The sequence below is a fragment of the Chenopodium quinoa genome, unplaced genomic scaffold (genome assembly GCF_001683475.1).
Source record: "Chenopodium quinoa cultivar QQ74 unplaced genomic scaffold, ASM168347v1, whole genome shotgun sequence".
In the NCBI taxonomy this organism is placed as follows: Eukaryota; Viridiplantae; Streptophyta; class Magnoliopsida; order Caryophyllales; family Amaranthaceae; genus Chenopodium; species Chenopodium quinoa.
The window spans coordinates 1,369,345-1,393,545 of NW_018744092.1; the positions used below are offsets into that span (position 1 = coordinate 1,369,345).

The 24,201-nt window shown below is 33.4% G+C and overlaps 3 protein-coding genes across 3 annotated transcripts; 2 read left to right on the plus strand and 1 right to left on the minus strand.

The window, feature by feature from the left end:
- The first annotated feature begins 869 nt into the window (after positions 1-869).
- Positions 870-2,162, plus strand: LOC110691776 (zinc finger protein ZAT5-like). The gene has a single exon (XM_021868724.1). The coding sequence runs from the start codon at positions 1,019-1,021 to the stop codon at positions 2,009-2,011; it is 993 nt and encodes a 330-aa protein (XP_021724416.1). The 5' UTR covers positions 870-1,018; the 3' UTR covers positions 2,012-2,162.
- A 7,819-nt stretch (positions 2,163-9,981) lies between these two features.
- LOC110691777 (50S ribosomal protein L9, chloroplastic) lies at positions 9,982-14,569 on the minus strand. Its single transcript, XM_021868725.1, has 7 exons — positions 14,316-14,569; positions 14,021-14,148; positions 12,625-12,670; positions 11,889-11,986; positions 11,749-11,796; positions 10,618-10,797; positions 9,982-10,273 (listed from the first exon to the last, which is right to left on the minus strand). The coding sequence occupies exons 1-6, from the start codon at positions 14,463-14,465 to the stop codon at positions 10,677-10,679; spliced, it is 591 nt and encodes a 196-aa protein (XP_021724417.1). The 5' UTR covers positions 14,466-14,569; the 3' UTR covers positions 9,982-10,273; positions 10,618-10,676.
- A 3,683-nt stretch (positions 14,570-18,252) lies between these two features.
- On the plus strand, positions 18,253-20,475 carry LOC110691695 (zinc finger MYM-type protein 1-like). The gene is made up of 2 exons (XM_021868632.1): positions 18,253-18,542; positions 18,705-20,475. The coding sequence occupies exons 1-2, from the start codon at positions 18,253-18,255 to the stop codon at positions 20,473-20,475; spliced, it is 2,061 nt and encodes a 686-aa protein (XP_021724324.1).
- Positions 20,476-24,201: the final 3,726 nt, after the last annotated feature.

The following is a 24,201-nucleotide window of genomic DNA, read 5'->3' on the forward strand; positions in this document are numbered from 1 at the left end:
AAAATAGTGGAAACATCAGTTTCTGGTTTAAAAGAAACCAACAAATAGATAGAAGAGTTGAATGATCTAGTAGTACAAGTACTTAACTTAAGGTTACCTCTTTAAATTAAGTTGAGTGTTAAAGGCAAGAATAACACTATTAATTAATAATAATATTAATAAAATAATAATAAGATTTTAATTAAGACAAAGTCATAATATATGACGTTGCAAAAAGAAAGAATTGAAGTTAGAAGTAGTAGAAGTACTCCTTTCCTTGGCGACTACGTGTGTGATCACTATTCCATTCGATCACTCATCACGTCTATCTTCACGCGCACTCAAAGTGCGTCATTTTAATTTTGTACTTACCCAAGTGTCCCTCCTAAGTTAACTAAGAATCTCCCCCACACCCTTTCCTCTTTATGTTAAGGTAACGCACACATTTAATTTAATTATACTATACCCCTCTATTTTACATTTTTCATTTATGTTCATCCGATCCTTCCCGTACTATGAACCCCGATCCTTTTATTTATACGGCCAAAACTAACCTTCGATCTTCGAATTTATCACATTAATTTGTGGAAAACTAGTGGAGTAGTGGGTGGTATGATTTCGATCTTATAGTGTCTAACTTGTCTGTGATAATAAAGTTCGAAAATACTGTAAATGTAAATTAATTTAGTTGATTAAAGTGTCAAAAGGCATATCGAATGTCTGAGAGACTGAGATTAATTCTCATTTACATAATCGCTCTTGAAAAATACATATCGAGATTATCTTTAAAATAAAATGATCAATAAAAATGTACGGTAATTTTTTTTTTTTTTTTTTTTAAAAAAAAAGGGGTGGGCTCTTCTTAAAAAGGACAACTTTTGACTCTCACAAGCCCCTCCATTCTTTCTACTTAATTTTTTTTCCTCTCTATTTGCATATATATACACGCACACAAACACACCCTCTTTTTCACTCTCCTTCACTCACTCCAATTCTCTCAAAAAATAAATAAGCATATTTTAATTTTTTTTCTCTCATTATGGAATCAACAGAAGAAGAGTTCTCAAGTTTCACAACAAAAGGAAGGCGAACAAAGCGTCAACGATCACTCCTTGCAGCAACCGCTTCCTCAAGTTATCGCGGTGGTGGTGGTGGCGATGGTGGTGCGGTTGTTGTTCTTGCCGCTACTCGTGGTGGTGATAATTGTTCAGATAATAACAGTTATGGTTCATCCTCCTCCGGCGCATCGCCGTCCGATGAGCATGATATCATGAGTGAGGTCACAACAACCGAAGAAGAAGATATGGCTAATTGTCTAATCCTTTTAGCTCAAGGGATTGAAAGAAAAGTTTCCCATATTATCAAATCCAAGACCAAAACAAACAACAACAATAATATAACTAGTACAACAACAAGTACTAGTAATATTAGTACATATGAGTGCAAGACATGTAATAAAACATTCCCGTCTTTTCAAGCACTAGGCGGCCACCGTACTAGTCACAAGAAGATCAAGCCCTCCACCCCTACAGTTGTTGTCCCACCAACCCGATCCCCGGACACCAACGACACCGTCCTCCACGATCGTGATCGTAGCCTTATGGTTGATGATGATCTAGATGTAGCGGAATTCACTAGTAAGAAATATTTTCTTGTACAATCCAACAATGATGCCAGTAAGGCCAGGGTGCACGAGTGTTCGATATGTGGGTCCGAGTTTCCATCAGGACAAGCCTTAGGTGGTCATATGAGAAGACATAGAGCAGCAGCCGCCACAACAACCACCACGACCACGACAACGACAACGATGACAACTTCTCCAATTAGTACTACTGCGACTGCTGCAGCAGCCGCAACGACGACGACGGTGATCGATACGGGTGGGCCAAGGAATATTCTATCCTTGGATCTAAACCTTCCAGCTCCGGATGATCAGGAAGAACAACAACATATTGAGGTGGCTGATCACATGGATACCAAGTTTGTTCATGTTCTTCCTACGCCTACTCCTTTGGTGGATTGCCATTACTAAAACAAAAATAAATAAAAATATAGAAATACAAACAAATTGATATAATTGATTATACTTTATTGTTATTGACTTTTACTGTGAATTATTGATCATTTGATATACTATTTTTATAAATACATATTGAAGAAAATTATGATTATTTATTTTGTGATGATTTGGGTCAACAGTTCTTTTTTTTTTTTATTTTTTTTTATTTTTTTTTTATGAGTTTAATTGAGTTTGCTTAACTTAGTTAGAAGTTGGTTAAATTACATGAAAAAATAATAATATAATTTGAGTTTTTGGTTGGATGACAAGTTTGAATTCTTTCCTTTGAGTAAGTGGCTAGTATTGGTGGTTGCCTTTCATTCACGAAAAGTGAGGTGATGGGGGCATCTACTTAATCTTTCCTTTTTGGATCAGTTTACTTTCTATTCCCTCTTTTTCACTAATCTTATTTCATTATTTTTTTGGGTTTCCTTATTTTTAGTATTCCACACTTGTCCAATTTTGGGTGTTTGCTCCATTTATCTCCCCCCTATTTACTCAAGAGTAAAGTTGTACACTCCATATATATTCCTTTCTTTTCTTAAAAATTTAATTTGCCTTGGCGTAACGTAAGCAGTATCAGAATCAATTCGAAAATCAATCCATTCAATTCATAATAACTTTTTACATCGTTAATTAGACATTGTTTATTTTTACTCAAGTGTGTATAGTAGCCTAACTGTATATATCTCAATTTTAATACTGCTTGATATATAGATGTAGCTGGAATTACGTACATATGTAGCTCAGATTTGTATGCAAAGTATATGTAATCAAAATATCGTTGTTATTATCAAGATCAGATCAGTTGACATTTATTTTTTATCGGTTAACAGACGTAGTTGGTAATGGATATGTGTGGCAGAGGGCATAATTGATACATGATTTGATTGGAGTGAGTAAGTAGTGAAGTAGTGATTAAGACCATATAAAGTGTAAAAAGAACGGACGAAGTATATTATTTGTTGGGATCGAGTGAGTAAGTGATAGTTGGGTGAAAGTAAGGATTGGAGAGGGCAGCTAGGAAGATAGACGTACAACCACAACAGAAAGTGGTGGATTAGGTTGTTTTGTTGGTTTTTGATTGCAATAAAAGCTAAAAAAATCCAATAGGGTTTTCTATCTGTCTTTCTTTCTTTCATTCATAAGTTAAGTTTGGTTTGGTTAGCATCTATCAACGAAGCAAGTGACAGAATAAATGGATAGGAAAGCTGAGTTGGTATAAGGGACCTCCCACATGCATGCACGCCGCACCAAAACACACACACACACATTAACACTAACACACTACTTCTACTACTACTACTACAAGTCTACTACTAACTCACACCGCTTTTATGATACTTGAGTAACCGCTTTCTTATTTTAATTCTTGCTTTTAAGATTAATTAATTGATTGAGTGATTAATTAAGTAATTGTTTCCACTTAATTTCATGCCTTTACATACTTCTTTTATGTCAAGAAACCACAACAACATTTCATATTAATTCAGTTCTCTTCTTAATAAATTTATACCCCTATGAAAAAAAATTAAAAATTACAAAAAAAAATTCCATCCCCATTTACTAAGCTAGTTGATTATTATTTTATATATGTAGGCCAGGGGAAGACTAAAGAATGGAATGAAACAATTTAGTCAATGTAATTAAATAAGGGTTAATTTTAAGAGTTTTGTACAATCAAGCAATTGCATGTAGTAGTACTCCATGATGTGGTAGGAAGTTAAAACTATATTTAATTTTCTTATATAAATAATATTAAGAGGAAGACTTGAAATTCAAGTAAAAAATTGTTTGGAAATCAATAATAATTAGCTAGTAACAGTGTTTAATTGCAATTTTGCTTGAATTGTTAGCCAATCGACGCAAGTTTTATTGTGAGATTGTCTCATATGATTAAGAACATGTATTTTACACGAAATAACTAACGGTGTAAGATGACAAGAAAGTGTTGATTTTAATAGTCCTTGGTAATCTACTTGCTATAGAGAGTGCTCCTTTTTAAAAGCCCTTGGCATTCTACTTGCTATAGAGTGCTCCTTTTTAGTTTCACTAATTTCTTAATTACACTAATCTCCTTATGATTGGCTTAGATAAACCTATCAATCAAGTAATAAACCCAAGAAATTGTCAAGGATTCTTTATGTTACACCTATCTAATAATTTGTTGGTTGATCATTTTCTCGAGAGTAATTCTTTATATATTTTGTATGAGAAAAAACCTCTATTATATACCCGATTAGCTGTATGTAAATAATGACTAATTCATTTCAATTGTTTGACAATAACATAGCCAAGTTAAAAGTTTTTTTTTCATATATTGTAGATAAGATTTTTCTTATCCAAAATTAAAATGAAGAAAATCCAAAAACAAAATATCATTGTTCACTTTCTATATATATTTTTTTAATTTTCATTATTTTTATAATATGAAGTTGCAACTGCCTCAAAGTCCTTATCCTCAACTTAGCAATACCTCTATAATATAACAGAAAAATACAGTGACATCATTTTAGGACATGCAGTATATACTAGTACTAACAAATGGGCATCTCCCATGTTCCCCACCACAAATATTAGTTGTCATGAGATAGAGGCCGGTTATAAAGAATTTAAACCCGCAATCCAACTTGGCTTGATCACCTCACTAAACTAATTATTGCATTAATCAATTATTTGGAATTTGGAATAATCAATCATCAAATTTTTAGTTAAATATTCTTATCTATCATAAACCACGCTATTGTACGTAGTTCTTAGTTCTCTCACCACAATTTTGCACATGCCTCTCATTAATAGCCAAGCCAAGGAACAAAACTTGATCGATCATCTAGTAATATACACATCATCTATTATGTACTTAAATGTATCTAAAAATAGCGATATATAAAATTTTATGTTTTTGAAAAGTATATATTTTTGTGAGAAGTACACCCGAGAAAAATTAAAGAAAAATTAAAACACGAAAGAGATCGAGTGAGGAGAGGGGAGGAGTTAAGTGAGTGACACAGTCACTAGGTGAAGCACAAAAAGTGTTTGTTATGTGCACGTTTTCAAGTGAATGCTGGCAAGGTATAGAAAGCATGTGGGCACGTTGTTGCGTGAGATGTCCAAATATGGGCGGGCCATTGACAATTTAAGCATTTATCATAACTAATACCCTTTACATTACTACAATGTAATTGAAGTAGTTGGAGAAAAAAAAAAAAAAAAAACAAAAAAACAAAAAAGAGGCCCCTTTTTGTTACTATTATTTTTTTTTTTTGTTTAATACTTTTTATTACTTCGTATTATTTTAATCAATTAAAAAAGTCGTGAAGAAGTGATCATGCATCATACCTCTAATCATTGAATTGGTAATTGATTAAGATGCTTTAATTTGTTTCAAGTATTATTAATGGCCTCCCAATTAAGCAAAAGAGACTTGGAATCTGTCCTTTTACTTGGCTTGTACATAGAAGTCATGATCTAGGCACAATCTTTGGAACACTTCATAAGCATATAACAGGTAGTATTAACCAAGTCAATTTGTTTTAGATTGTCTCACTGTTAGCTCATTTTGTACTTATATGATATTAGCAAGGTAGTGGGTTTCCACTATCACTCAATAATAAACACTTAATAATAACTAAAGTTAGCTAACAACATTTGAGATATGATCGTGAATAGTAGGAGTGATAATGTGTCTAGCTGACGAGTATAGTATATGTGTGGCTAAGCTCGACTATAATTTGAGCATGGCTTGATGATCGTGAGACCGAAACAAGTTGATATAGTGATGTGAGTAGATATTGAAATAAAGAAAAATTCGAAAAACTCGCGAGTTGCCTAAAATATTATATAGAGTATTAATCAAATAAAGTAAATGGGATTTGATGAATGAGAATTGATAGAAATAAGAAAAACAATACCAAATACTTTTCAATATGATGATATCTTTGAAAAAAGGATGGAGATCAAATGATGACTCAAGCTTTTATGCTCAAGTTGAGTCAACTTGAAATTTAGAGCACAAGATCTTGTTTGAGTTAGTTCGAGCTTTCTAGTAGCTAGTATAACCAAATCACTAAGACTCAAAGTTCAAATCGCTGACCCTTAATATTCTTATTAGTTGATATGATTTTTTTTCCGTTCTTTTATCTTATTGCAATGTAAAAAAAACAGGATACATTATTAAAAAAGGTCATGTAATGATCGATAAAAAGTTCAAGAAAAATAATGAGACACATGTAACAACGGCGAGAGATAGAGGTTTTTTATTTTTTTCTTCACTATTTGTCACAGTTTCGTCACTTTGAACACTAGGCACAAATATTCAGTCAATACTCAATATGACACTTTCATAATAGTTCAATGAATTAGTAAACATGCCTCAAGTCAATACTCTCTCCTTAGTTAATGCTGAAAGAATATTGTTACTGCTACTAATTAAACTAATTAAATAATGTGCTAAATCATTCATTTTAGTAAAATTTAATATTTTGGTCTAGAAACACACCAACTGCCGACCAATGGGTGTATTAAATATTTCAATTAAGTTGAGAAAACGGATCAAACTTAGAAAAATACAAATAAATCAATTATTCAACAGAATAAATGGGGTGCTTTAATTTTTTAACGTCCATTATTTATAGTCATATGGTAAAAATGAGTATACGTTATTGAATAAAAAAGTTTCAATTCTATTGATAATATAAAAATTAAAAATAAAGAAAAAAAAAACGTTTCAAATTTGTTTTGTTTAGAAAGTACAAATGTATCATACAAAATATGGCATGACACCTACGATCTAAACTGAAGAGCACAGCTGTAGCTTGTTTGTAAACTTACTAAAAACAGCAAGTTTCTTGATGAGGGTTGCATGTCTTACCTTAATTTTAAGAGCGAGGCTTTTTAACTAACTATTAGCCTATTAGACATCCAATAAGAAGTAAATACAAAGTAAATGTTAACTTTCTTCGTAATGTTTAGACAAACTAAGTTAAGTTGTTCTTCTTACTTACGCCATCCAATGTAAATAATTTTAATGTCGAACTACATATAATAAAAATTTATATTGTAGTTTACTCTATACTTGTAAATAAAAGATATATAAGTAATATAACTTAATAAATATATATGCAACGACTTACGACATCACCAAGACCCGACCAATAACTAGTTTTTCCATTCAAAAGGTGCTCAATGTGAGATAGAAGTGAAGCAGATTAAGTGTGAAGAAAAAGTGTAATGCAAGACTCAACTTCCTCTTTGAAAAATGAACAAAATTTTCGCCAAAAACACCCCAAAAAAAGTCTTCCAAAAAAGTGTCAACTACTTAAGGATGAAGACATGTTCCCGAAATACCCCAACGACAATGTACATAAATATGAGGTGGGTTTGTTTGTTAGTTTGGTGGTTGTGAAAAGACTCAAAACACAAGTCATTCATCAACTAATTTTTCATCTTCACTTGTGTAAACCGGATTCTCCGCCATTTGTAGAACGCGGTTTTCTACTAGATAGCCTAGCTTTCAAGAATACGGTTAGCCGATTAGGTGATCAACTTTTGATACATACAAAAGCAAACTACCTCCTCAATGAGTAAATCCCTTGCTACCCCTCTCACCCTCGGCCTCAGGTGACGTTATTTTTGATATTGTGATGTGTTTATCGTGCACCTTATTTGAACTCTTCATTTCACCTTAAGTATTTGTGTCAAATCCTCAACACTCGAATATAGGTATGATATATATATAAGTGGATACTTGTACATTAAACCAAAAAACAGGAAAAAATTTCACAAACTAGTCGAGTCAGACACTTGGACACGTTGTCTGACATGGAAACCCGAATTTGAGTAGCATACCTTAATTTTATACAATGTGTTGTACACTAGCAATGAGCTAACAAGTGTGTAATACGTTCCTATGTTACATGAACTCTTTATTAATTATTTTACCTCTCAAATATCCGTTTTGGATTCTCGATACTCTGACAGTGAGATTTGGATACTCCGACACTTGATTTTGGATTAAAATCATGAAATACTTTCACAATTTAGCTGAGTCAGAAACTTGAACGCATATCCGTGTCCAACACATGTAACATAGACAAGTGACATGACATACGAAGGTGCACGCTCAATGCTCTGTTAAATTAAGAAGAGACTGAGCTTAAATCAGTTTTGGGAAAATCAAATAGTGGAATTGGTACATGCATGGCTAGTTGGGTGTATAATAAATACGTACAAGTCCTATTCAAAATTGTCAATGGGAAGGTTAAAATATGAAAACAAATACTTTTGCATGACGGTACAGTAACAAAATATAATATCTGTCAAAAAATAATAATATTAGTTATGACTTTTGCTTGCTTTGTTCTAGTGTTCAAGTGTTCACAGGACTTCATGGTCTAGAGTGAAACAGGCTGCTTATGAAATTTTCATGTTTCTTTTATTGGGTCATGCATGATAAATCCCTTATTACCAATTAATCAATCAAAGCCTTAATTCTATAAGTGGAGTCGGATATATAAACCAAATATAATTATTTTGTAGTCATCGATAAAAATCTTCCTCCTCCATCCCTTACTATAATAGGGAAAAAAAATAGCCTAATTCAAGTCTGTATGTTCATCTTTGACCTAATACATTTTACGAAAACCTATAGCAATAATTGTAGTTTGATTTCAGTCAATCGTACAAATGATATTCGATTAAACAAGTGGTTGAAGTAGCTAAACACATGATTAATTAATAAGATTTGAGGGTGTAAAGCGAAAAAAAGAAGAAAAAAATTAAATTCGGAGTAAATTTATATTCAGTATTAAATCGAGAATAAAAATTAAAAATTACTAACTCAAACCACTCAAGACATATTTTGATTTAGCTTTCCATACACACACTAGTTAAAACACTAGGGTGTACCTAAAAACTCCACCAAACACAAAAATATGGTGGTAACTTAGTGGTTATACCCAATTAAACTACTTATCTCTCTACTTTAAAATCTAGTGCCAAGCATTATCTGAGATTAAATAAATTCAGGCATAATTTAACAATGATGACCCTTTCGTATATTTCTGTTGCTTGGAATTTCAATAGCTTAAGGTATGTCTAACTAAAACAAAATTATAATTATTACTATTATTTTAACTAAATATTAAGGTATGCCATAAACTCTAGTCCTGATCGTGAGAAAATGGGATTAGCCGAGAGGAAAAAGGTATAAATTGTTTATTTTAAGCAAAAAAATTACTTATTTTATAAATGATCATACCAGATCAAACCACATCGTTGTATTTATGTTCATTTATCGCTTAACACCTTAGATTTTGCAATACGTAAAATTTAAAAAAAATAAAAAATAAAAAAAAATTGTAGTTTAAAAGTACACATTAATATAAATTTACCATCTTATTTGTTATTTTAAAATTTAAATTTACTCAAATCATAAATCAGACCATATCTAAAAAAATAGTTCATATTAGATGAATTGAACATAGCCTTAGTATGCTTAAAAGAATTCGGCATCATGTATTCATGTTGGGTGCCGGTGAAAACATTTGATGCACAGTCTGAAGGTAGTAACGAATAAGTGTATACAGCTTTTCTTACATAGAATAGTGATTAGATTTCTGGGATCAATGCTTCTCTATTCTTAGGTTCTCATACGAAAGTAATATAGACTACTGTGGCATTGCATTTGAGCTCTCATTCATCTAAGCTTTGGGATTAAGCCAAGACAGGTCGACACTCGTGGTAAATTGATTTTTTGAGAAATCCAACTTTAAGAGAAATTCTTAGAAACCTGAAAGGACTGTATATTTTGATATAGGTAAAACCAATATGTGCAACAGAACCCTTCTATCCTACGGGTAGGAGACGTCAATATACACTTGAAGTTTATACTTGCATTGTCCTTTTATGAATATAAAAGGCTTTCACCATAGGCTTCTGAATACAGCTTAAAGGTGGGTTACTTGCTCTATAGAAATATCTGTAGGAATTGTAGCTAATAATACATGTCATGTCTCAAAAAAATTTATTTTCGAAAAGCCAATAGAATGTAAAATTTTGCAGCAAAAGGGAAGTAGAGAGCATGAACATACAGAAAAAGAAAAATTAATTATTATGGAAAAAGAGGAGTAACAGAACAACAGAATTGGCTATGCTAAAGGATCTAAACACATACAAGTTACAATGCTTGGTGCATTATATGAGCATCTACAGTTTGAAACAACAGCTGTATCTCTCCTGCAAAAGACAAAACAAAAAATAAACATTCATATGTGAGCAAATGATTTGAAGTCAAACATGAAAACCATGTAAAGGCGACACACTGCGTGTTTATGATTTACAATAGATCCATGAAAAAGCCTTTTACAGCAAAACAAGATGAATTTTCTGGTTTTATACTTCAAATAGTAATCTTGACTCTTGAGCTGTACAGTCATAGTTTAATTAAGCTTTTTGTATAAAAGAAGCTTATGCTGTTTTATCAAGTTTGCTAAACAGAACACTTTATAGCAGTCATCTGAACTTTAAACAGCTAAAATATAGTAACCTTTTCTTCATAAGAAATCCAGATGGTGGCTTACCTTGGAATGAAATCAAAATGCAAGGTTGTATGATACAATACTCTGCAGGCAACTTTATGTTAGTTGGCAAACACAGTCACACGAATCTGAGCAGTAACTTCTGGATGCAGCTTTAATTCTGCTATATACTCCCCAGTTTCCCTGATCTCAGGGAGGAAAACAATTTTTTTATCCACATCCCTGAAAAAAAAAATTAAATATTAACGTAAACCTACAAACCTCAAAATATTCTGGTCATACCTACTATAAATACTGAATGTGAGATACATTGACCACCAGGTTCCAAATTTAAGCATACCCCCATTGATACTCTCAAAAAGAGTACGAAGTATTTTACATAAGGGGAGGGGGGGTTGAGATACTGAGAACCTATAAACTCTCTATAGCATATATGATATATCAATGAGTGGGATTAAACATTTCATCATTAAGGTCCAGAGTCAGGATTCTATTAAATGCCCACTTATAGCCGCTTCATCAGGAAAAAAAAAAAATTAGGAAATAGGACTGCATTGGCAAAATGGCAAATCACATTTTCTCCCCGAAACCCCGCCTCACTGGCTCTGCCCTCAGGCTTCCATTCATAAGTCCATTATTTTCCACAATTCCATGTAATAAGCTGGGTCTCTTACACCAGCAATAAAACTAGCTTAGCTTATGCATTTGTTAGGGTTTCTAACTCTAAGACAGGTAGCGCTTACTTACAAATGTCGAAGCCTTTGCATAAGATTTTCATTTAATTAGAACAACACACAAGAGATGACTACAAGCTTGAGGCTCTACTTCCCTTCTTTTTCTTCTTTTGTTTTGGTGGGGGTGGGGGACAATTAACCATATCTGTTGATTATCGGGATTTAAAACTCCTCCAATATGATCAAGGAATCAAGCTTATATAAAATGCTGAGACACACACGTATACAACCAACATAAGGATTAGCTTGATCAACATTGAAGAACTTAAATAAGTCATTCTGTTAACTTAACCTAGTTAGATGTTTACTTATTTTGAAAACTGTTAAAAACACTTCACTAGTGGTCTTCTAAGACAATTAGTGTGAATTTTGTTTCAATATTCATTATCACAGAATTTATTAGCGACGAGGATGTCAGTAATTATGACAGTAATGTTACCTTTGAAGCTGTGCCTTAATAATGTCAACAAGATCTTGAGCAGTCACACTGCCAGAACCACAGGAAAATCAGATTCGTAAATAAGTGCCAGATCACAGCAAAGAAGGCAAGGCAAGAACATTATATGTGGTTCCTGTTACCTTCCAAATATTTGTTTTCCTTTACCACCTTTGCGTTTAACCTTGAAAGCTCCAACAGTTTCAAACAAACGAGCTAGCTGCTGTGCCTCTTCTTTTACCTAGCAAAGATTTTCAAATAAGATTATTGAATTATGGTCATGAAGAGGCAATTTTTAAATCAAGTCTTTCTTATTTTTATGGGATATGATTAAAAGCCAAAATTTGGATAGCTCATTAAGTATCATTTCATTCAATGAGAAGCATCCTGACTGCACACCAGAGTGTGGAGGAGAACATCTCTTTATCCAATTAATATTCTGTATATGCTTATGTCATGCATAATGCAAAGGCCCCTCCTTGTTCAGATAATGTAGCACATAGTAGTCCACTAAAGTCCAGCAAACTGATTAAAAAAGATTAAAAGAATGAGAACAGATAATTGAAAAACAAATATGAGCAACCAAAACAAAAACCCAAAACAGAGGAACGCCAGCTAATTAGTTCCAAAAAAGCAAAAAAATACAAGCCATTATACAGCAAGTTCTGACTATCATGAAAAGTGAAGTTGTGTTTGTATCCACTACCATTGATTTCTATTTTTCTATGGGTGGTAAATAATCAATTAATAAATGAACAATCCAGATACACCTTTAACGAAAGCAACGAAGATACAAAGAGGTCCATTACACAAACGTTATAATGCAGACAGTTAGTTACAACAACAACAACACATGTTACTAAGAAATATGTTACTCACCCTTCTCTTCTCAGCTTCAATTCTCTCCTCCTCCATCTTCATCTCCCTTGAGCAACAAAAGCAAACCGTATAAATATGCGCCATTGTAGGCTAAAAGCCTAAAAGTAATGTTTTAGTAACATGTTTGAACGAAAAAAGAAAATAGCTAAATATCCTCAAAGCGGCAAGATTTATGTAGTACTGATGCAGAGGTCCATATATCTCCCTTCAAGTTGTCCCCTAGATCATAGAATCCACCCAATGTACTGTTTTAAAAACCTTTCTAAACAAAGGAGATGTTTGGCAATTCAATGATTCAGGCAAAACAAATGAAGTTCCCTTCTTGCGCCCTTCTCTAACTAAGTGTTAAATTTCCATGTACAAGAAGGATTGAATTCCAGCACCACAACAACCTCTTCCCCACTCCCTGAGGGAACCCTTCAGTGCAGAACTGACCAGAAAGCAAAAAAATGCAAGAAATACCTTACTGCACCCAAATTATGACTCCCTTCGTCCTATATGACAACTGTCATTGTAACTTTGTAAGAAACAGCAATTTTTCTCATCAAATTTTCATACTTTAGACTAATTGGTGACCTCTATTGGTTTAAGAGTGTGTGATTCTACAAAAACTAGGCTACGCAAACCTATGTACTGTTATTCAATGGTGATAAAATTGAGTAGAATAAGAGACCAAAACAAGAAGACTGAAAGAAAACATGAGAGTTCAGTCACAGAATTCCATAGAATTCATTTTATGTACAGATTTCCTAAGATGTAATGTCATTAATCTTAGTCATAGTCTCGTAGACCTGCATGGTTCATTGTTCATCTCCCTAATTTTGCCACTGTTGGATTTTACTAGTAACTACTCATTTGTACGCTGATGACCTTAGTAGAAATAAATTTAGCGGTGGTGGCAAAACACGTTATCACGAGTATAACACCAGGCTCCCAAATACAGTAGGGTGGATTTAGAAATTAGAACCACCACAGTTTCTCAAACAAGAATTTATCAGACTCGATGACAAATCTCTATCAGCAATTTTTATTTTGTAATACTGAGTAAAGAGATTTTACAGAACCAAAAATATAAACCTGATTGCTAAGGCCACTAAGACTTAAGGTATAGAGCTACTGAGTGGGATAAAATCCCAAGGAGCATTACACTAACACATTTAAACCCAATAACCATAACAAGTTGCCCAAATCTGCTCACAGAATTCATCACCACCAAATTCAAGGATGAGCTATATCTTCTCCCTATGCATAAAACACCTCAACATTCGAGGCCCGAAACAGTAGCACAACAAAATCATCTAACTATTGAGCATAGTATATTGCTAGCATGGAATTTCAAAAATGATAAAATGAAGCAAAATGCCATTAATTCAAATATTCAGAGTATAAAACTTACTTAATCAGCGATGAGGTGACAACCTGTGCCTTTCCCGAAGGCAACAAGAAATTCCTGTAAAAACCAGCTCTTACATCCAAAAGCTGCCCCTTTTTCCCCAAATCTGGTATATCTTCCTTCAAAATTATCTACACCCAAAATCCCATAAAAAAATAAAGCCATATTTATCGAAATTATCCACACCCAATTCCAATATTTACAAAAAATAATTATTACCCATAAATCAAAACTATGAAATATTCAAATAAAAAAATTAATAATTGAAATAAATATATTGAAAAAGAAATTCAATCACCTTGCGAATCTTCTTGGTTTTCTTTTGTGCCACAATTGGGAGAACCACTCTTCCATTTTCTGGAAATTTCTGAGGTTCGTTAATGGCACCTGCAAAGCTCTGGAAAGAATTGCTCCATGACAGAGAAACACTTGAGGTTGTTGAAGCCATTGTTGCAAACTTTTTTCTTACTCCTACTACCAGTCTACCACTACTCCTCACTACCTCCTATTCCTCAGCTTCTATCCCTTTTGAAAATTGAATGACCTTATCTTCGGTTTTATAAAGCTAAACTACGCCCGCATTTTACTTACTAACACCCTACATGCGGATTAATGACAATTACACGGAGCAAATACAAGTTTATTTCCATGATAAATAAAAAAGTATGTATCTAGTGTCATTTTTAAGGAATTTGTTATAGATATCGGGTGCACCGTACACCCAAGGTTAGTTTTTGCTCTCAATTGATGATTAAATGAAAAACAATCATTAAAATGAGAACAAAAACTAACCTTGGGTGTACGGTATATCCGGGTGTATATAACAATCTCTCGCATTTCTGTAAACGACACCCGCAATTTACTTACTCCCTCCGTGTTTTAATAAGTGTTACATTGACCAAATGCGGCCGTGTTTAGATAAATGTTACACTTTTTTTTTTTTGGCAAAAAGCTACATTTTAATATTATATATTTCCCCTTTCATGGTCCCCACCCAAATTCACTGCTACTTTTTTTTATTACTTCTTTCTTCTCACATTCATTATATATTTCTCCTTTTATGGTCCCCACCCAAACCATACTATCTTTTTTCTACAATTCTTTAATATGCCAACTACCCCACTTACCACTTATTTTATTTAGTCAATTAAATTGCTTAAAACTAGACCTGATCAAAGTTAGCCCGGTCTGCTCGCCCGGCCCGAAATTTTATTTTTTTGGACGGGATTGGGATCGTTTTTATGCATTTTTAGTTGATTTTTTTGCCCAACCCGAATATGGCCTGAAAAGCCTGCACGGCCCGGCCATTTTGGGCGGATTTGGGCACAAAAATTCTGCCCCGAAGCTTGGCCCAGCCCGGCCCAAGAAGTGGCCTGATTTTTTTTTACCTAGGCCCGACCTCCCAATGATCACCTCTACCTAAAATTATGTGCCGGTCAAAGTGTAACACTTAATAAACATACGGAGGGGGTACTAACTAAGTTGGTTGAACCTTTTCTCCCGATTCTAGGAAATACTAGGTTCGACCCTCAAAACACCAACATTAGTTAGGAAATACTAGGATCAACCTTCAAAACACCAACATTAGTTAGAAAATACTAATTCCTTATCTTCCAATTATTTGATGCTGGTTTGTTTGGTCTCAAAAAAATTAAAAATATTGAAAATACTAGGATTGACCTTCAAAACACCAATATTAGATTAAAGGAAAAATTGACCGCGACAATACCAACTATGATGAAGGTGCGCATAGCAATACAACCTTTCGAGGGTGCACTCAACATCACAAACTATGCACTTAGGTGCACATAACAACATAAATGACATTGGCAAAACTTAGATTTCTTCAAAAAGTGGAATCTTAAATATTTTTAATGTCTTTCTATTTATAAACTTCTTCTATTTCTTTTTTAGTTGACACGTTTCTTTAGTCACATTTACTAATGCATAACTTTAACCATTTATATCTCAAATTACTGATAATAAAAAAATTATGAAAGTATATATCGTGAGGAATCTAATAAGATTTCACATGACTATATTTTTCATTATGTATAAACCACAAAACACGGTCAAAGGGGAGTGTGTAAATAGTGCTAAAGTCAAAACGTGTAAAAAAAAAAAATGAAGGAAGTATATTTTTGTTTAATTCCATTCTACTTAATTTTCCATCTCACGTAACTAAGTAGTCTTCTCTTCCATTTATTGTTTTACTTTAAACACTGTTCAATGTCCACCATTAAAATGAATTATTTCAAAAAGTTATCACCATTATTTTCTAACGTTTGTTTCTTCAATTACTTTTTTTTTTACATGTGATTGATGACTTAGTTTCCTCTTCCATTATAATTAATTTTTTCCCTTTAAATTATTCTCTCTCAACCTCCACAATTAAATTGTTGTACATCAAAAACTAGAAAATCAATTTGGCATATCCTAAAATCCAATTTTAAAATTGTTGTTTGAATTAAGTATTTTAAATCATTTTGTAGGGCTTGGTGTTAGAAAGTTACTTATGTATTCTGAAATCTGGTACAATAAGGTTTTCGAATGATTTTTATTTAATTATCAATTTAGTATTTGACTAAGTGGAGAAAGAAAGGAAACTAAGTCAATCATGTGAGATTGATATTAGAAAAAAGTAATTGAAGAAACGAACGAAGGAAAATAATAGCACAATTTTTTTTTGAAGATATCCGCTTAAATGGTGGAGGTTAAAAAATGCTTAAATAAAAAATTTAAAAAAAAATAGAAGAAAAGACTAATTTAGTCACGCGTGATTGAAAATCATATAAGTTAAAAAAAATTTAAATAATTATAAAATAATGAAGATTCCACTTTTTTCCATGGAACCTTAGTTCATTAGTGTCATTTATGGTAATATGTGCACCCAATTACATAGTTTGTGCTGTGGGCCGCACCCTTAGAAGGTTGTGATACTACACGCACCTTCTTCATAATTGTTGTTGTTGTGGCCAATTTTTCCTAGATTAAATTGACCTTTTCCCTTATACACCTTTTATAACCTTTCAAAAAAAAAAAAAATTACCCCTTTTATTAACCCTCAACCCCTTCACTTTCCATCACTCTTCCCCACTTACTTTCTCTCTCTTCCACCACCCAACCACCCTTCTTCCCAAAATCAGCCACTATCCACCACCGTAGTCCTCCATCGTAAGTCAACTACCGTGGTCCTCCGACCCACCACCGCCTATCTCCACCACTTGCTCACTTCCTTTTCGTCGCGGTCACGGCGAAAGAAAGATTTACTGTCGCAGCCACCACCACTTCTACCGCCGCTACCACCGTAGTAATGTTAAGGATGAACACCCCCGCATAGGGGCAGTGGCGGACCCAATTAAGTGACATGGGGGGACAACTGTCCCCCCATTTTTAAAAAAAAAATTAAAAAAAAAAAAGTGAAAAAAAACCAAAAAAAAGCAAAACGCGACACTGCTACAGAACGAAGAACAGCCAACAACACTCAGTCTTCACTCCTCCAATTCGCCATTGCCTCCACTGAGATCGACCGTCGAGGCGTGCGTCGCTGCTCCACCAACCAGGCAACCACCGCCCTGCTGCGTCGCTGCTCTCGGTTCCTCACCACTCACCAGTTCACCAAGTCACCACAGCACCACTTCGGTCTAATCGGCAGCCTCTTCACTAGCTGCGTGCACCGGCGCCGCCTGCGTGCAACCAGGCAACCACCGTCTGACCGTCGAGCCTCGGCCGTCCGCCACTGATGGTATGTCTTGCTATTTGCTAACCCTAATTCGAAATTCCCAATTTGAAATCCCCAATTGACAATTGTTAACCCTAATTTCCAGATTTTTGTTTAATTATTGTTAATTTTAATTGCAATCTTTGTTGAATTTTAATTTTAATTGCAATTTTAATCTTAGGTTTTACCGTTTTATTAGTATGCATTCTATGCAATGATGTGAATTGTGGAAATTGATATATATTTTTCAATTTAATTAGGAAATGTCAAATGATTCACCTAATTCAAACAAATCCAAGGCTACTAGAAAACAACCCGATCTTCGACAATTCATGTTTAAAAGAAAGAAACTCCATGAAAATGAGTCCAATAACTCTCCTTCATTAAGCTCCCCTCAAAGTCAAGAAGATGATATGGAAATGGGTGGTTCAAGTACTTGTAATGTACCATTGGAGGAAAATTGGTATACGATGTTGAACTTCTTCCTCATGATCCGGGAAAAAGAATAAACATAATGGATTACCCCGCAAATGAACGAAATGCAGTTAGGAGGGGTTATATTCTTAAAAAACCTTGCCAACCAAAAACTCATGACTTTCCTCAAAGACAAGTGTCTGGTTTACGTCGCTTTAGTGTTCATTGGTTCAAGAAATGGGATTGGCTTGAGTATAGTATTGAAAAAGATGCCGCATTTTGTATTGTGTGTTACTTGTTCAAGAATGAAGTTGATAGTTATTCGGGGGTGATGCATTTGTTGATGGAGGGTTTAGGGCATGGAATAAACCGGAAAGATTTGAGAAGCATGTTGGTGGAATTAATAGTGCTCATAATCTTGCTTATGAGAAATATGTGAATTTAAGAGATGGAAAAAAAAAAAAAATCAATCTTGAATGTGTTTGACAATGCAAGTGAGGTGATTAAGAGTGAATATTTTATCCGCTTGAATGCATCTTTAACTTGTTTAAGATTTCTTTTGGGGCAAGGTTTGGCATTTCGTGGACATGATGAAAGTGGGGAGTCATATAATAGGGGTAATTTCCTTGAGCTTTTGAAATGGTTAGGAGAAAAGGTTGAGGAAGTAAGACAACATACTCTTGAAAATGCACCTAAAAATTGTCAAATGATTTCCCCTTCTATTCAAAAGGACATTATTAATTGTTGTGCCAAAGAAACAACTAGGTGCATAATAGAAGAAGTTGGTGATGATTACTTTGCCATATTAGCCGATGAGTCAAGTGATGTGTCCCAAAAAGAACAACTAGCTCTTGTTTTGCGCTTTGTTAATAGAGATAGTGGAAAGGTAATGGAGCGATTTTTAGGCATTGTTCATGTTGGTGATACTACCGCTTTAACTCTTAAAGATGCAATCATGTCTTTACTTGTTGAACATTCATTGAGTCCATCTATGATAAGAGGGCAAGGGTACGATGGAGCTAGCAACATGAAAGGTGAAATAAATGGTCTTAGGACTTTGATTATGAATAATGATACTCCAAGTGCCTACTACATACATTGTTTTGCTCATCAACTTCAACTAACACTAGTTGCCGTTGCTAAAAAGAATGATAGTTGTGGTTGGATTTTTGAGATACTTGCAAATTTATTGAATGTGGTTGGAGTTTCTTGCAAGAGAAGAGAAATGATTCGACAAAATCAAGCTCAAGAAGTTGCTCGAGCATTGGATGTAGGGGATATTGTGAGTGGATCGGGTTTAAATCAAGAACTTGGTTTGAAAAGGCCCGGGGATACTCGTTGGAGTTCTCATTACAAGTCTCTTTCAAACATCATCCTCTTATTTCCTACAATTGTTAAGGTACTTGTACACATTGGGAAGCATGGTGTATCGGAAGATAAGTTCAAAGCTCAAATTGTTTTAGGACAATTAGAGTCATTTGACTTTGTTTTTATTGCTTACTTGATGTTGACTATTTTTGGATACACTAATGATTTGTGTGTTGCTTTCCAAAGAAAGGAGCAAGATATTGTAAATGCCATGGAACTTGTCACTTACACAAAAATAGTGTTGCAAAAAATGAGGGAGCAGGGATGGGATACTCTCTTAAACAAGGTAACTTCATTTTGTGCTAAACATGGTATTGTTGTTCCCACTATGGATTCTCCTTATGTTCCTCAAGGAAGATCAAGACGTTTTGTTGAAGAAGCAACAAATCAACATCATTTTCGGGTTGGAATTTTTTTAAGAGTGATTGATTTGCTTCTTCAAGAACTTGATGATCGATTTAATGAGAGGAATATGGAGATACTAATGTGTATGGCTTGTTTAAGTCCTAAAGATAACTTCTCATCCTTTGATAAAGATAAGGTACTTAAACTTGCCTCTTTTTATCCCGAAGAATTTTCAAGTTTTGATTTGATGACTCTTGAATGTCAACTTGATATATTCATGGAGAATATGCTAAATGATGAAAGATTTCAAGGTTTAAATGACCTTAATTCTCTTTCTATGATGCTTGTTAAAACTAATAAGCATAAGACTTTTCCTCTTATTCATTTGCTTATCAAGTTGATGTTGATTCTTCCGGTTGCCACGGCAAGTGTTGAAAGAGTCTTTTCCGCAATGACATGTGTAAAAAATAAGTTGCGAAATAGCATGGGTGATCAACTTATGAATGATTGTTTGGTCACTTTTATTGAGAAGGATGTCTTCTTAAGAGTTTCCGATGAAAAAGTTGTTGAACGCTTCCAAAATATGAAGACTCGAAGGATGAAAGTGTAATTTTAATGTAATGTTTTATGTAATTTTTTTCATCATTTTGAATTGTATGACTAAGTATGTTTTTTATTTTGAAATTTTAATACTAAGTATTAACCAATTTGTGAATTTGAGTTATTTTTTGTTTTTATTTTTTGTTAAGCTATTTGTAAGTTAAGCATTTTGTCCCCCCGAATTGAAAATCCTGGATCCGCCACTGCATAGGGGTGTGCATAATTGGACCTGGACCGGAAATCTAACCGGAACTGGACTGGAATTGGACCGACCTGACCCGGACCAGTACATTCCGGTCCAGTCCCCGGTCCTTAAAAATCAGTGATTCCGGGTTTCCGGTCCATATCGGGTTTTACCCGGAATTTTCCGGTCTGTACTGGAAACCCGGTTCATATGCAATTTTTTTATAGTTTAAAAAAATCAGCTTTTATTTCCCTAAACCTAATATGCTCATGTTAGTTGTATCCGATTGAAATGCCGCCACTCCACTAATTATTCTTCTCTTTCTTTGAGTTTCATTCCTACTAGTTTCAATTTCTTATGAACCCATCTCCAATTTCACTTCTTTTTCACAACCCACCAAAATTTCATGTACTTCAACTTCTCATTTACAATATACTAAGTATTTCCCCAATAATGTTTTAATACCGTAATTCTCAATCAAGAACTTGCTGCCGTCGCCGATCAAGAGCTCCGGAAACCACTCTTCGCGAAGTCACGGATCGACCTCCGTTCTTCCCTCTCATTTCGACATTTTCCTACCTTCAGATCTAATTTAATCTTTGTCTCCTTTTCAATTCATTTAATTTAATTTTTTATCATGTATATATAAAGTTGTATCAATCTATATTTTGATTGTATTTTTTCTGTTGTAGCTATTATTGTATTTATGATTGGAAATATCGACGAGGGATTCTGAATTTTCAGCTTATTTGGTGTAATTTGCATTTTGTGCTTTGATTGTTGCCTAGGTGAAATGGTTACAGTAGTTTTTTTTTTTTTTTTTTTAAATAATAAGAAATATAGATTTAACCGGTCCAAAAGGTCAAAAATCGGACCGGATCTGAAAAATCAGGTCCAGACCGGATGATTACGGTCCGGTCCCCGATCCTTACAAATACGGAGTAGGCAATTTCGGGTTCCGGTCGGTTTTGGACCGGTGCACAGCCCGTAGATTTCGTTCCTAGAGAAATGAATAAGCAAACTAGTTAGTGTACGTTGGTGTGTATATATTGTATAATTGTATTATATGCTAGTATAATTCATTTAAATTCGTTTTTGATTGTTATTATGCAAACTAATTGTACAGTGAACTCCATAGATGAACAACCATTTTGAGGAACGAATTTTTAAAAAATCACATTTTGAAATTGAAATTTAACAAGAATAGTCTCTGTGGTACGTTATTTTTATTACTTTTAACAAATTAATTTATTTATAGCATAAAATATAAAAATTGTTTAATATCTTGAACAAAATTGAAGTAACTTGGAATATTTGATCAAGATCATATTCTTAAAAAATATTCCATCAAAAATAAATCTTCTAGAAAAAGATTATATATTTTCTTATTATTCCATAATTAATTGAGTATCAACATAAAAATGGTAAATATTATTGCTCATTTATATAGTTGACAAAAAAACAAACTTTTTATTTTTAAATAACTTCTTTAAATAAAATTTAGTAATTAATTATTAAAAAAAATATACTAAGAACACACCAGAAATCGACATGTGTCATTGCTGGTGTGTCTTTTAGTATATAGTTATTGATGTGCAAACGGTTTATTCACTTTATACCCCTGAGTTTTATGTTTATTCATCATATACCCCTAAACTTTTTAAATTTATCATATACCTCCGAGTTTTTACAAAATTACACCATATACTTTTGATGATTAATGATTGTTAACTTCATTAGTCATTAGGGTTAATTATGAGCCGAAATCACCCTAAATACATTCATCTACCCTCGAAACCACCCACATTCCTTTTTTCCACCCCCAAACCACCCTAAATTATCATTTTTCATCCTCAAAATCAATCATACGGATATGGTTATGGAGATTTGGAGTGGTTTCGGGGGTTGGAGAAAGGAGAGGAGTGGTTTTCGGGATGGAGGGAAGATATCTAAGGTGGTTTTGATGCATAATTAACCAAATTCCACTCATCTTGTCGTCATTAGGGGTATATGGTGAATTTTTATAACAGCTCATAGGTATATGGTGAATTTGAAATATTTCAGGGGTATATGGTAAAAAAACCGTTTAATAAGTATTAATATGATTATAAATATAAATGTTATTATGTTTACAATTGTTTCTAATCATTTAATATCTGGGGTTAATTGTTGATTGTTAATATGGTTTAAAATTGGTTGTATATTTAGAAATTGTTACTGATTACTATAGATTTGATTATTTCTAATATTAATATAGCTTTAATTGATGTTATACATGCATAATTGATACTTTGTAAAGATTAAAAACATCAGTCTAAGTATAGCTGAAAGTTGAATTTTAATGGTCAAAACGAAAATGTGTTTAATTGGAATTTGAAAACTCCTTGAATTTACAAATCAACAAAAATACTAACATTATTCGAACATTGTAGGCGTTCTATCTTCTATCTTCTCTCTCTTTTTTTTTTTTTTTTTTTTTTTTTTTAACCAGGCATTTTAGATTATCTAATTTTTGTGTTTTACTAGTAATAAACATTGATCCTAATAAAAAAAATTTAATTCAATACCACTAATATGCAATCGTGCAAATGTTTGAGGTATATTTATATATATCTTTTCTAATATTTGTATGTATTATAAATTGACCACGTACAAATCTTTCCTAATACGGAGTACAAATTACTGGAGTCGTGAAGGGTGCGTGGAATTTTGAAGGTGGTGGCTAATCATTTTAGCAATCACTTTAAATTGAATCCCAATTATTAGTTGAGTATATCAAGAGATATGCCAATTGAATAAGACCCTAGTGTATACCCCTTATTAGGATGCAGCTTACGTTGCCCTTATAGGTTACACCGTGGCTGTGTTGCACTGTTGCTCTTAGTTCTCTAGAGCTGTCAAATCCCGACATAACACCACAATCCGACCTAAACGTTTACTTACTCGTAACATACTTAATTTTGAGATCATTGTAAGTCGAGTGATTTATAAATCATAGTTCTACTCATACATTAATTTGTGCTCATGATTAGTAGGCTTTCCCTAGGTGCGACTCCAAGGTGTACTCATTATAGGACTGAGTCTTGATTAAGCTAAACTCGAATATCATATCAAAGTAGCTAGATTATTGAACCTTAATAAAAATTTATGTACGAGTTGATTAGTTGGTAGGAGATATGGAGATAGGTTGATCAATCATATGAATGGTTTCATGATAATAGTGCATGCTATAACAAATTGATATTGTATATTATAGTTTTAAGCCTTTTCTACTAATACACCTGCTCTCCATGTATATTATGGTTTCATAGTTAGTGATTGTTAAAATGCTATATGCACCTAGCAGCATGCACCAATTGGCCATATCTAGTTTTGTTTAATTGTTTCGAAAATGCAGTGACTTGTTTGAGTCTTAGAGAGTTCCACAAAAAAGTACGTACATTTTTGACAATTAAGTGCCATCTCCGTTCCATTTAAATAGTTAAATTAACATATGGAGATTTTAATAGTCACTTCAACATATATGCTACTTGTTGCCGAAACATAAAACAG

Excerpts from the sequence above, each read along its gene's own strand:
- LOC110691777 (XM_021868725.1), bottom strand. The coding sequence starts at position 14,465 with ATGGCTTCAACAACCTCAAGTGTTTCTCTGTCATGGAGCAATTCTTTC. Across the intron at positions 11,797-11,888 it reads GGAAAACAAATATTTGGAAG|TGTGACTGCTCAAGATCTTG; the intron begins GTAACAGGAACC and ends TGGTTCTGGCAG. Across the intron at positions 10,798-11,748 it reads ATTAAGGCACAGCTTCAAAG|GGATGTGGATAAAAAAATTG; the intron begins GTAACATTACTG and ends TTTTTTTTTCAG.
- LOC110691776 (XM_021868724.1), top strand. The coding sequence starts at position 1,019 with ATGGAATCAACAGAAGAAGAGTTCTCAAGTTTCACAACAAAAGGAAGG.
- LOC110691695 (XM_021868632.1), top strand. The coding sequence starts at position 18,253 with ATGGATTACCCCGCAAATGAACGAAATGCAGTTAGGAGGGGTTATATT. Across the intron at positions 18,543-18,704 it reads CGGAAAGATTTGAGAAGCAT|ATTTCTTTTGGGGCAAGGTT; the intron begins GTTGGTGGAATT and ends AACTTGTTTAAG.